The sequence below is a fragment of the Protopterus annectens genome, chromosome 11.part0 (assembly GCF_019279795.1).
Source record: "Protopterus annectens isolate FY-2018-M chromosome 11.part0, PAN1.0, whole genome shotgun sequence".
NCBI lineage: Eukaryota > Metazoa > Chordata > Ceratodontiformes > Protopteridae > Protopterus > Protopterus annectens.
Window position 1 is genome coordinate 176,623,186 of NC_056745.1, and position 14,493 is coordinate 176,637,678.

A 14,493-nucleotide genomic window follows, 5' to 3' on the forward strand; every position below is an offset into this window, starting at 1 on the left:
TGTAAGAAATGATACAGCATAACAGCAGAGAGGTCAGCATTGGGAGGGGTACCTTCTACTGCAACTCAACTGAGAAATAAGAGTACTCAGTGTCCCTGCATAGTTAGTATCAAAGCACAAGTATCATGCCTCACAAACTATAAAATAATTATTTCTTGCAGTCTTTTGTAATGTGTGTGTGGGTGTGTGTGTATGTGCATGCCTGCTTGTGCACGTCAGTGTGTTCATTTTAGTCCACATGTGTATATTTGGCAAAATGACTTTGAGAGTGAAAGACTGAGCAGCCCACATAACTAGATCAAAGTTGCTCTGTCACCCCTACAAATAAATACATATGTTTACAATGTTTAATTTATTTAACAAGAGCTAAGTAGGCATATAAAAAGAAGCTAGTATTTTGGTATAAGCAGGCCAGTGTTTGTGATGTCATTTCACCCTAGACTCTGATTTCTGTGCAGGAATACACTGTTTTAAATTTCTTCTACAGTGGTAGGGTTGAAACAAAACAATCTGCTTTCATAAAGCTGTTCTGTTGAATATTTTTGCCATATTGGTGCATTAGAATATCATTTTTGTTTGTTTTACACTGAGTCAATTGAATTGTAAAAATAACTTGTATATCCTTATGTGGGCATATCTACAGGTGGCCATGGTAAAATTCCTCAAGTGTCAGCCTGAAGGAGAAACACATTGCAATTCTTGCAAAAGAAATCACTGAGTGGGATTTGTAAGTCTGCACAGGCAGTGATTCCCTTCTTTTTGGAGATGTCTGTCTTCAAGTTGGATGCAAGTTCTATTAGGTATATATAAGTTGGGGATGCAGGCAGGCTTGCTCTCCTACAAAAACATGCTTGCAGTTGCTTTTTCACACACTTATTTCAGACATTAGTTTTTAGTGTTCCTGATACTCAGTAATTTTGCCATTTGACTTTGCATAGTAGAACCCTTCATGTGTGAAATATTTTAACAAATAAGACTGACTATTAAATGCTTGGCATATTATTTTTCTGTTTCATATAATTGAAAAATGCTTTTGAGTTAAAAAAATGAACGAATGTAATAAATGCAGTCTTGTGTCCTTCTTGATGATCTATGTAATAATGTATGAACTATACATGTGTATATATGTGTATATGTTTAGTTACTGATGAGTTATTATTATTTTTTATGTAATTTTCAGATGCCACAATGACTCGTTATTACAAAGAGGATAAGGATGACTGGTTGACTGTCTTTTTGAAATATCTTCTTTTCATGTTTAATTTTCTCTTCTGGGTATGTATTATTTCGTTGCCAAGGAGATAGGATATGAAAGCATTATAACTAAAACTGTACCAGTATTCCAAAGGGATATTATTCTACATAATACATAGCCTAGCTTGCCTTATTGTGAAAATACAATGCAGGCTGAAAAAAATTAAACTGCATAGCTGAAAAGAAGGCATGAAAACTGCAGAGATTCCAAATCTTCACTGAATTATTACTGCAGAGGGATGTGTCAAATAAATGAACGTGGTGCTATAATTTAAAAATTAAGGCTGATAAGCAGATGTATTTATTTGATATGTGATTTAGTGTTATTGACAAAGGAGATAAATATATGTGATATGTTTATAATTGTTTTACTGATAAAAAAATATACATATAATTAATGTAAAGGATCCCTGAGGAATAATTTAATGATTGTAATTTATGGTGTGAGCTGTACACTTTATGACAAACATGTATAAATTCATGCATGGTTATTAGCTTGTTTTCACCACAATGATCACCTTTTATAGTTGCAATTCATGATGTATTACTGTTCATTTTTATTAATAGTAAGAGATTCTTCTTAATAACCAAAAGTCAATCCAGTCACACTTTGTAGCAGGGTATAGTCATAATGTTCAGATTCAATGCTGGTTAGCCATTTTATATATAGTATATATATTTCCAGGAAGGTGAAATTCTTCACTGTGTTTCCACTGGATTATCCACATCTGAGCATTAAGTTGTTCATCATATTTTGTTTCCAGACAACAGATAAATGATCACTTGTCTTATCTTGCTGTCTCAGTGGCACATGACAGAAGGATAACTGTAATCCAGACAATCCACCACTGATTAGTAATGTGATTGTTGCAGGTGCTGCACATGGAAATGGGGGGGGGGGGGGTGAGTGAATTATGCCACCTCACCTATCCTGGGAGAAAGCAGGCCTGCAGCTTTTCTGATGCCTTTGCATGTTGGACATCAGTGCCAGTGCCACAAAATAGCAACTAGGCCATGATGAGCATGCATCTGCCAAACAGCATGCACTCAGTAACTAGACCAGGCATGTGCAGGAGTTAAACAGCATGCACTCAGTAACTAGACCAGCAATGTGCAGGAGTTAAACAGCATGCACTCAGTAACTAGACCAGCCATGTTCAGGAGATAAACAGCATGCACTCAGTAACTAGACCAGCCATGCGCAGGAGTTAAACAGCATGCACTCAGTAACTAGACCAGGCATGTGCAGGAGTTAAACAGCATGCACTCAGTAACTAGACCAGGCATGTGCAGGACTTGTATGTCCTGGAGGCAGTATTTCCATGCAGTGCATGGGAGCAATCCAGAGCCAGTGGGGGGGGGGCATATGGCAAAGATATCCCCTTTACTGCTGGCAGGGGTAACAGTTTGTCCTCCACCAGAGCTAGGGACAGCTAAGCTCCAGTCTTAAACATAAATAACCACAGTCTGAATGGAAGTGAACCAAAACCCTCAAGCTACTGCTGCCTAAGATATCCGGGTGAGTGCAGCATGGACAATGGATTAGGTTATGGTTTAAGACAATTGACCACATCAGCAAATGTGGCACTCCATACACTACATTGATGTTAAATAGTATTTTCAATTTGGGTGACTTAATCTGTAATGCTAATGTGCATATTTTGCCTAATTATTAACCTTTGAAAAGTTTTGATGTTCTAGAGGAATTTATTTCTTTTGCCCCAGTGAGTATACATCTGCAATATCTATATTTTAAAAGATCAGACAGGAAATTAAATTGTTATGTAGAAAAGTTTAAGATTTAGGTGTGGGAAGAATGGGGAGAAATAAACAATCTGGAGATTAAATTTAAATATAAGGAACATGCAATCAAATATGAGAGGGTTTACACTGTCATTTTTCTCATGATGTCTACATGTTCATGTATGTGAGTGGTTGTTTTATTCAGCAAAGACTGCTTTATGACAATATTTGGAAGATTATCATGATTGTTTAGTCCACAATGAAGAAATTGTTGTCTCCCAGAATAACTTTAATTTTTGTCCCTGTAGGATGCACTATAGTGTCCATTTGTGTGTTTTTTTTTTTAAGGAAATGGGTTACTCATTAAACTATTTGTTTCAACCTTGGGCTCAGGCATCTCCATCTTATATTTATGATTCTGAAGATCCGTCATACAAACTTAAGGATATTATGTGACGCCCAAGCTATTAATGTGCTTCTTTAGATATCAACCCTCTTTACTTTAGCAGAGGCCACCTGTTTGGGTTAAGACAGTTTCTTCTATACTTATGGGAAAACCTGAAAAATATGTACTTTTAGACATGTAATACTTTTGCCTGGCTCATAAGTAATTTTTGAGTGAAAGATTTACTTACAAAACCAGGGATACCTACTGGGGGCACATTCCACTCCAGCCTTTGTTAATATTTTTTTAAGAGACTTCATTTCCCAGCATTTGGTACATTATGTACAGTTTACTGATGAACTGGTAGTCATCCTTAGGGGTGGCCAACAGAATTTTCATCAGTTTGAGCATTATTTGCATTCTGACAAAGACAGTATCTTATATACAGATCAGACATCTAGACATGCTATGGAATTTTTAGATATATACTGTACATCTTCAGGATGCTTTTGGTGGGGGTTAATTCTAACAGTTTACATCATATGTCAATTTGTACCAGAGTACTTTTTTACACGCAAATAGTTATCATTTTCAACCTTATTAATTAATTATATCTCATCTGGGGAATTTTATAGAGATAACAAATTATGTATCTCAGAAAAAAAATGTTTTTGATGACAATGTGAAAATGATTTAAGAGTCTGTCACCTTATAACTATTTATTATAAAGCCTTTATACAAGCTGTTAGGAATGCGGAGGATCTAAAATATGTTTTTAAGCTTTTGTAGAAAGGCAGACTCTACCTGTGTTCATTAAGCTAAAACAAATTGTGAAGTACATAAATCACTATTATTTGTTATTGTTGTTAGGTGTTCTGCATTGGGTGCTGAAGTGGCTGATCCGCTGTGTAAATATTGGCCCATACATTTATTTGTTCTCATTTTGTCTGATGTTCTTCCTGTTATGCTGAAATGTTCATATAGTGTGGGTAATAGTTTGGGCTATTGCACAATACACAGTTATTTTAAAACTCAGTTTCTAAGTTCCCTTTTTATATTTGGCCTAGTTTTGGGCACATACACATGTAAGCCTTATTGCTGATACATTTGCTTATTCACTTATTTCCAGAGGCATTAATGCTCATTATTGGCATACTAACTTGTTTGCTAACTGTGCTGGCTTTATGGTAGTTTATTTGATTAGTTACCACTGTGATTTTTGCTTCATTGGGAAGACGGGTAAGTTTGTGTCAGTATTAGAAAGCACCTTGGCGATTTTGTTTTGGGTAATGATGAAAATGTGTCTACATATTACAGGTTTCTATGAACTCATTAAAGTTTTTTTGCATTAGATGTGGCTTCTTCAAATACAAGACAGTTTCCTTACATAAATCTACATTGCAAAAATGGAATCAAGGTATATTTTGAAGTTTAATACTGTTGCACCTTCTAATTTAAATAGGGAAAATTCCTTGGTATGTATTTCTTTAAGTAATTGCTTGGTAACAACTGTGACAACATGTATTGGCCACCATAAATTTTCATAAATGTATTTGCTGGCTCACTCTAGGAAGAGTATGCATGCAATAGGCACCCCCTTTATTAAAAATGTGAACAGTTTGTTGCGTGGATTTCCATCTTTTGTCATCCTGCATTTGGGATTGGGAGTGTAGCAGAGAACACTTGAGTGTGAGAACAACATTTCTGTATAGCTACCTGAATGTTTGCCTCTCCAGGTGATTTGAGAGAGGCTAATGGGCTGTGAGCAGGAGGCAAAAATACATATGATCAGTGAATTAAAAAATAAATAAGTAAAACTTACGAGGATTATTAACAAAATAGTAACAAAGTTGTTATGCTGCAGTTGTATGCAAAAGAGCAGCATACAAGAGTAAAGATGCCAGCAATTTACCTTTAAAATGGGACAGCAGCCTTGAATCATTTATTTGTGTAGCAGACCAACTAAATTATTTGGATAAAAGATGTTAAAAACGTTATGTCCATTCATGGTTTCATAGGTGGTTAGTAGGATATCAGCCCAAGATCCATTTTAAGCCTAGCCAAGCTTACCCCAAGTTTACCAGAATATCGCATCTAACATGTGTCAATACCCCATGGAATTTATGAGTTATGATATAAGCTTGTAAAAGTAAAGCATCCACAGGCTGTTCCTGTCTATTAGGGACACAGATGCCAAACCAGAGGTAAATCTGCAATTTCACAAACACTTGTTAAGAATGAGCTTTGCTTCACGCAAGAGGAAGCCTGTATCAGAGTAGGGGTAATCTGCGAGACATACCTGTCCCTTCAACATGTCCTATGTATGTCTCGTGTGAGGTTTAGGCCCTTAGAATGCATACCCACCAGTGTGGGATCAAAGGATGCATAGAGATGTTTGGAGATATACATATAGTAATTTTGGAAAAGACAGGAGGGCCAACCTGAGTGGTATTGGGAGAAATCTCTAGAAAGTATGTTGATGAAATGAAAAAGCAGCTTTATCATTTTTGGTATAGTGATCAGGTATCATAAGATACTTCAGGGATTATGATCTGTATGCTGTGCTGTGAGAAGGGCCGAAGGAGATCAGTAAGGAGAACATGTACTTTTTTTTGTATGAGGCTGTCAGTATACAACAATGATAAACAGAATCTGATGGAGTCCCTGAGGACCCTCTTTACCATAGAATAGAAAGCATAATGTGTACCACTGCAGGAGCAGATTTGCATTTTTTTTTCTGAATTCTGACCCGTTTTGGTAGAGAGGTGGTCATACAACTCCTCAAAAATAATCCATTAGTAATTGAGAGAGGAGTATAATATTTGGCAATTACAGTTTATCTTATGGGGTAAATGACATCAACACCAGAGAAGACACATTTTTGAATTAAATGATTTCACAAGTGATGTCATCATATAGTTTGGTCACACATTAGATTATCATATGTCTTCGGACCCCATATCCGTATTGTTTGGAAGAGACCAAAAGATTTAGTGAATCTGAGTCACCCCCCCCCCCCTTTAGTAAGTCTTGAACACCACAAGGGGGGTGTACTTTTTGCATGACATATTAAGTTACTGCTCCTGGATTTTTCTGTAACTGTATTTCACCTGGGTCTATATTAGAACAACGAAGTTTCAAAACTTCGAATGTTCTAATATCGACCCCTATTTAGCGAAAGCTAAAAATATGGAAGCAACAGAAAAACAAATTTTTTCCTAGGGAAAGAATTCTGTTGCCTGTTTCTGTTGCTTCAGTATTTTCTGCTTTGTGGTGGAAAGTTACGGGTCGGGTTCAGGTAAGTGTGCGATTGAGTGCGGGTTAGGTTAGTTAGGGTTAGGGTGCAGGTTAGGTATGTGTGCGATTGTGTGGACGTGAGGGTTAGGGCGGGTTAGGTGAGTTAGGGTTAGGGTGCAGGTTAGGTATGTGTGCGATTGTGTGGACGTGAGGGTTAGGGCAGGTTAGGTGAGTTAGGGTTAGGGTGCAGGTCAGGTAAGTGTGCGATTGTGTGGACGTGAGGGTTAGGGCGGGGTAGGTGAGTTAGGGTTAGGGTGCGGGTGAGGTGAGTGTGCGATAGTGATGGACCTTAGGGTTAGGGTTTGGGTTAAGGTAAGTGGATAGTTAGTGGTGCGTGCATAGTTTAGTGTAGGGTGAGGTGTAAGATTTTACGTGTATGTGTGCGGATTGCTGTTTGTTTGGTGTGCTTGTGTTGCATGTATGTGTTTTGGAACAGCAAATTTTTTCCCTAGGAAACAATTTGCTGTTCTGTATGTTCAATGTTTTCAGCTTTCGCTGAATAGGAGTCGATATTAGAACATTCAAAGTTTTGAAACTTCGATGGTCTAATACAGACCTGTTTCACCTCACTTTACAGAGTCATCTGTGTTCTGTGTTTCACCTGTGGCTTAACTCAAAACACATCCAGTGAATAACTCTCTCAAAACATAAGATGCCACAACCAAGAAAGGAGCAGAAAACGCCAATCAAGGACAAGTGTTTTATTAATGCAATCATTCTGGTACCTCGGCTTCTTGCCTTCTAATGGAACAATTTAAAAAAAAAGCATTCTAGTCCTTTATATACCCACATCAACATAATTACATTCAATCAATCTGGCAATATTCCAATTAATTAAACAATTAAGCAGAAAGTCACAGATTTTGAAATATTTTTTTTAAACATGTTTCTTTAAGAAAAATATTTCTTTAAGAAAAGAGCAGATCCCAAACAAATACCCAACATTTACTATGCATACCAAATGTATTTTCAAAATAGAAATAATCAGAATTACCAACAGTACAAATTTATACTCTCAAAGAATGAATGTGTAGTCAATATAATTTACCACATCATGTTAGATACTAACATATGCACTATTTTGCGATTTCAAAATCAACATTAAGATTCATGTTCTTCAAATAATATTATCTAACATTGTGTGTAAAAAAATACTTTTTAGTGCATGAAATTTCCCAACAAACACACAAATAAACAGCACACATTCATGCCGAAAGCACATATAAATGTGCATTTAAATACATATACATATATATGTGTGTATGAGAAAATATGTACATATATACATATAAACACATACACATCCACCCCATCTAACAATACTGATGGCACCGTATATTTTATACTATAAAATTAAATTGTTTTCCAAGTTCATTCCATTTGGCTGCAAAGTATGAAAATTGGTAATTAATCTGCTCTCAAGTCTAGATAACACAGTTCTAAAATTACCTCTAATGCCATTAGGTCGTGCCAAAACACTGAAAAATAGACTCTCATCCTGACACTGATGCTTAGACAAAAATGCATAGCCACTGGGCTTTCAACTTTCTTTCTTCTAACATCCCCTAAATGTTCTAAAATCCGAACCCGAACCTTCCTAGTGGTTTGACCAATATACCATTGAGCTGCATGACAACTACAACCCAAAATATAAACAAAACCCACAGCTGTTACAATCATAAAATTCACAAGGTCTATACAACTTCCCATTGATTCTATGGTCATGTAGATTCCTAACCCGATTGCATATTGAACAATGTCCACAACAATGGGTACCTACCCTATTATCCAACCTACATTGACCTACAGGACTTGTGTGTTTCTTGTTCAACAACTCTTTAAGATTAGTATACCTCCCATAAGAAAAAACAATGTGTTTGGGAAATAAAGATCCTATAGAGTTATCCTCACATACTATTTCCCATGCTTGTCTAACTGTTCTTTCCAAGAAGGCCAAAAATTCAGTATATCTTGTAACAAAAAAATACTTTATCTTTTTCATCTACACGATTAGTCTCTGTATACCAAACTTCCCTTCTGGGGATGACAGTTCCTCTAACAGGCCCCTCCATATTCCCCATTGCCTTATTTTTAGCTTTTAACAGCAAGCCTTCCTCATAACCTCTAACAAATATTCTACCAAACACCTCATTCAAAAAACTTTCATAGAAACTAACATCAGAGGTATTGTTGAGAATTCTCTTGAATTCACCAGAAGGCAAAGACTGTATGAAATGGGGCGGGTGCATACTAGAGGCATGCAAAAAATTATTTACAGCGGTTGGCTTTCTGTAAGGTTTAAACTGGATATTACTTTTATTGTCCACTTAAAGAACCACATCCAAAAATGTGACACTGGACCTATGGATAGCCCAAGAAAATTTTAAACCATGCGGATTTTCATTAAGACCATCCATAAAATCCATGAACTCTCTTTTACTTCCCTTGCAAACAAAGAGTAAATCATCAATGTACCTTTTATAATAAACTACATTCCTCAAAAAATAATCATCCAACAACATAAACTGGTTTTCAAAATCTCCCATGTATATAATGGCATAAGAAGGGCCAAAAGCTGCCCCCATTGCCGTGCCACTCTTTTGCAAGACAAATTCATTCTTCCACCTAAAATAATTGTGAGTCAAACAAAATTCCAAGATGGTCAAAAGAAATTCAGTGCGTGGTCCCTCTCCCAACCGTCTAGCAACAGCTATCATTCCCCATCTTTTTTCAATATTGGTGTATAGGGCCATAACATCCGCCACTCCCCAAAAATAATCTTCCTTACATTCAAGGTTTAACAAGTCCTGACAAATCTCCTGAGTGTTTTTAACATGAGAAGGTATGGTAGTTAGATGCCTTTTAAGATGAAAGTCCAAAAAAAATGTTAACATTTTCCAAAAAAGACCCTTTGCCAGAAATAATCGACCGCCCTGGGGGTTTGACTAGGTCTTTATGAATCTTTGGTAAGGCATATAAAAAAGGATGTCTAGGTGTTTCAACAATTAATTTTTTAACATCTTTATGCCTCAAAAAGCCAACTCTCTCCCCACGTTCCAAAATATCTTTGTATCTTTGAGTTCAGTTACAAACCTCTGGATGGGATTATGTTCTAACTTAACATAATATCCCTCCTCAAGTAATAACTCTGACACCATTTCATCATATTGACTTACATTCATTACCACCCAATTACCTCCTTTGTCTGCAACTCTAAATACAACCTTATCCAGGTTAGACCTTAATCTCTGCATGGCCTGCCATTCTAATTTATTAAGATTATAAGACTTAAAGATTCTGACACATTTACCATAATAACTCTCAACTTTACTACACACCAAATTTTCAAAAATGTTAATGGCACTGCTGGTTCTAGGGGGCATGAAAGTACTGTTGGAAATCAACTTGGGTAAATCTAAGTGTCCATAACCAGTGACAAAAGGTTCATTTTCAAAAAATGCATCACTAACACCCACATCTTCCAGTTCAATGCATTGTTGAACCACTTCACCATAATAAATGCTAAGGTTCATTAAATCATCATCATCGAAAAACTGTAATTTCCATTCAATTCATCAAGTGTTTGCACATTGTCACTATCACCCTTCTGTTTCATATGAAAAAACACCCTTAGATGCAATTTCCGACAACATTTTTTAACATCCAATATTATGTCTGCAAGCGATGGAATTCTAGTTGGGACAAACTCTGCCCCCTTTAAAAGTACCTTTTTAGCATCATGAGTGATGACAATGTTAGATAAATTAACAATTTGTAATGTACTGTTTTCCCTTTGAATATTAACAAAGGCAGCAAAATTACTGCCAATATTATTAGCATCATTATATACATCAATTGCATTATTTACAACATATTCCAAAATGGATTCAGAGTCCAAATGTCCATAACTTGCATCCGGGCCAAGGGTATGATCACCAAATTCTACCTGTTGTTCTTCCTGTGTTGCCTCTTCGGTCGAACCTGCGGCTGCTGAGTGAAATGCTGGGCCCCTACACTGTTTTTTTGAGTGCATAGAGTCTCTCAAACTAATTTCCTCAAAGGAAACACTTTTTCTGGTGAGACTCTGCTCACCAGAAGACACCGATGAATCACGAGCACAGGGAAAACCCTGTTTGCTCTTCCTGAGAGTACTATTACGTCCCCTACATGAGTAGGTATAAACCAAATTGTTTTCAAAATCATTGCTATCCTGTAAGAGTTTCTTCTTCTTATGTTCAACCACATTGGCTTCTGCCTTTTGCACGCTACTTTTAACTTCAGCAAAAAGTTCCTGATACCTACTAGGGGAGATCTCACTCAAAAGAGAATTTTGCAACATAACGATCTCCCCATGTATTTTCTCCAGATTTTGAGTGTTCCTTTTAACCCGAACACGTAGCCAAGCTAGTGTACAATCTAGTGAAGCCTGCCTCCACTCTGCTAATAAGTCACTCTCATCATCGGCAAAATCCCCAGCTGGCAGCTGAACGATAGGAAGGCCCCTGGGAGTGATATTTGATGACAAATATTTTTCCAGTGTTGGGTATTTGTTTGAGATCTGCTCTTTTCTTAAAGAAATATTTTTCTTAAAGAAACATTTTAAAAAAAAATATTTCAAAATCTGTGACTTTTTGCTTAATTGTTTAATTAATTGGAATATTGCCAGATTGATTGAATGTAATTACGTTGATGTGAGTATATAAAGGACTAGAATGTTTTTTTTTTAAATTGTTCCATTAGAAGTCAAGAAGCTGAGGTACCAGAATGATTGCATTAATAAAACACTTGTCCTTGATTGGCATTTTCTGCTCCTTTCCTGGTTGTGGCATCTTATGTTTCACCTGTGGCTTGTCAGGTTTGATGTGGTCAGTGCCTATGCTCTGCTGATGATTTATTTTTCCTACACTGTTTCTGTAACTGTCAACCACATAGGCCCAGAATCCAAAAGATCTGCTGTCAGTGTAAGTGGTCAATTACATTTTTGGACTTGGGCCCACTAAGTGTCTAACATGATAGTCACATCTTAACCTGACATTATGGCATGATATGGAAGCAGCACATACAAGGATGCTTTTAGTATAAATTGGAGACCCTGTGCTCTCAGTAGTTTAATGTTACGAATACTGCGGTCACCAGAATGCCACCTTATAAATTCCACGCCTATGCAATGTAAACACTGTGCCATTCTGTTTTTTTACTATGTGCTTGAAATTCAATGTAAAAAGAAGGCCAAACATATTCACTAGTAACAATGCGCATTGAAAAAATATTCAATTTGAATGAGTTTCTCTTCAGTGTAATAACAAATAAGCAATCATCTTCAGGACAGGAGAAAAAAAAAACAATGTTCTGTGATTGAGAATTAGCTAGGGGATATTTTATAACCAAAAGTTTTAAAGCCAAAATTGATTTTATGTTTTAGTGTAGCACCTATATAATCAATTGCCATATGCATTGCTCCCTAAATGGTGTTGCACTTTAATCTCAATAATTATAGTTTTTATTTCAGCTTCATTTTCTAGCATGATCCCCTATGTCTAAAACAAGTGTGTATGTCTGCACAGGTCATGTGAGAATCTATGAAGGTCCTTAAATTGATAGACAGCAAATTGTATATGCCTGACTAAGTGATAGCTTGAGTGGTAGTAAAAGATCCTGTGGCATTTAATGGAAAAGAATAGGGGCATAACTAATTTATTTTGACAAAAAATGAAATCACCATCGAATAATTTCATGAAATATTCTGAATAAGTTGATAAATATCTTACACATTGCTGCGACATTGCACTCCTTGCTACATAATAATTTATAATAGTGAGCAATTCGTATCCTACAGAAAATTAACAAATCATATCAAGTACTTCATATTCTCCAAAACATGGTCAACCTTACTATTGCTTCTTTACCAGGACCCACCATATTCTTTTTTACCCCGTAATATAGGAGATGTTCATTTAACTCAAAAATTAGCACTGATCCATATGCTTGTACAGTCTCAAGCATACTCCCAAACTATTTTGACAAGTCACACTCAAATAAGTAAATAAAGGTACCAACTAATTCAACAGTTTCTTAAACATGGCGCCCTGCTATGTCTCAGCACATTAAACAGAAGGGGGTGTAGGACCTAATCCAAGTGAAGTCTGTTGTTAGTTTTACTATGACTCCTGCATACTGGTTCCTCTTTCCATAATAATGGTATTCATTAGCCATGAATCATGTATTCTGGAAGACGAGACACACCCAACAAAGGGACAGAAGGCACAGTTCTGGTGTTTGCCCAATTTGCAGTGGGCCTAGGAAGAATGGATCAGCTGGATGTGTTGAGAGAGATCTGAGGTCAGTGATGCTAATCCTGCCAAGCTAACCAACAGGAGGAAAACTAACTAGTTGTAAAACACACACACACACACACACACACACACACACACACACACACACACACACACACACACACACACACACACACACACACACACACACACACACACACACACACAGACACGCACATGCACACGCACACAGACACATACACACACATACATATATGCACGTATATCTGTGCGTGTAATTATAAATAAAACTTTGCTTTGTTCAAGCCAGCAGCTTCATGTGCATCCTAATGGAAGTAAAGGAATGTTCTTAATAACAGTAGCTTGAATCTAGCCTAGCAAAGCAGCAGTGATCAAACAAAAGCTCCCAGCATTTTTGTGTCTGACTACAGCCTGTCAGAGCAAGGAGGAAGAGTGGGGCGATGTTTAGGTATAAGTGGGTTGACAGAGCCAGAGAATACTAAATATTCAAATTGCTTGATATGGGATATGATTTTGTGATGGTGTTACTTAATGATGGCAGCCATATTTATCTAAGCATGGGGACAGTTATAATTGTGTCTGGAAAAAAACAAGCTGAAAGTATCCTTTCCATAAGTGATATACTGCCAGGACAGCAGGCTAAACTGTGTTACTGAAACAAGAAGACCATTAGTACAGCCATATTGTCACACCTGTCTCCACAGCAGTAATCTTCAAGAGTAGTTGATCAAGGTGCTCTAGACACAGTAGTATAAAATTCAGAGCACTGTTTGGTTTGAGCAGCAAACCTTAGGAAGGGATTAAGATTCAAGTACAGAAACAAGACACAGTCACAAAATAATGCTGTTATAACTATTTTCCTTATAAAAGTATGCAAAAAAATAGCAGAGTGCACTAGTAGTATTCAGTAAACGTATCATAGCTATTTACTAAAAAGTATGAGGGTGGATGGACTACAGGACTTTTCATTCAGAAAAACAGCTCAGCCTAACTACAATAATCTAAGTCAATTTAGTGGAGAACACAACAAACAGCAAAGTCTACTCAGATCTCAGATAAGGAAAATAAACCAGCATTCTGAAGAACCTAAGAAGGTGATGAACTAGTACACAGAGGGAACAGCATTTAATAAGTGACCAGTCCATTTTAAATCTAAAAAAAATCTCCGTATAATAAACTTAAGATGACCCATCCTGCAATAAAATTGGCTGTCTTTACTGTACTGGAAGGCAGGTTGCATTCAAATCATACATTCAGCAGCATTGCTTCACACCTTCACATCCTCAGGGAACATTTCCACTGGGAATCCCAGGAATTCCCTCAGTCTAAGAAAAGACTAAGAGAGTTTCTAACCTGCCCCAGCACAGACCCTTGCCCATCCCCCCTATCTTAGAAGTGGTGGACAATGATTTCCATGAATCCAGCTTAGCCCCTGATGCCCTCCCACCTGCTCCCAGTAAACCTGACTGGTATTACAGAGTACCTGATTCTCAGAAATAC

At 36.9% G+C, this 14,493-nt stretch overlaps 1 protein-coding gene across 3 annotated transcripts in view; it reads left to right on the forward strand.

Annotated features, from left to right (window-relative positions):
* The window catches only part of TSPAN11 (tetraspanin 11), a 1,665,259-nt gene that overhangs the window by 334,563 nt on the left and 1,316,203 nt on the right, over positions 1 to 14,493 (forward strand). For 2 of the 3 annotated variants that reach the window (XM_044087577.1, XM_044087575.1), the window contains exon 2: positions 1,181 to 1,275. In XM_044087577.1, the coding sequence (XP_043943512.1) occupies positions 1,189 to 1,275 (87 nt within the window). In that variant the 5' untranslated portion in view covers positions 1,181 to 1,188. Of the gene's footprint in view, positions 1 to 1,179; positions 1,276 to 14,493 lie in introns of those variants that run through there. The other variant, XM_044087576.1, reaches the window with a different exon arrangement.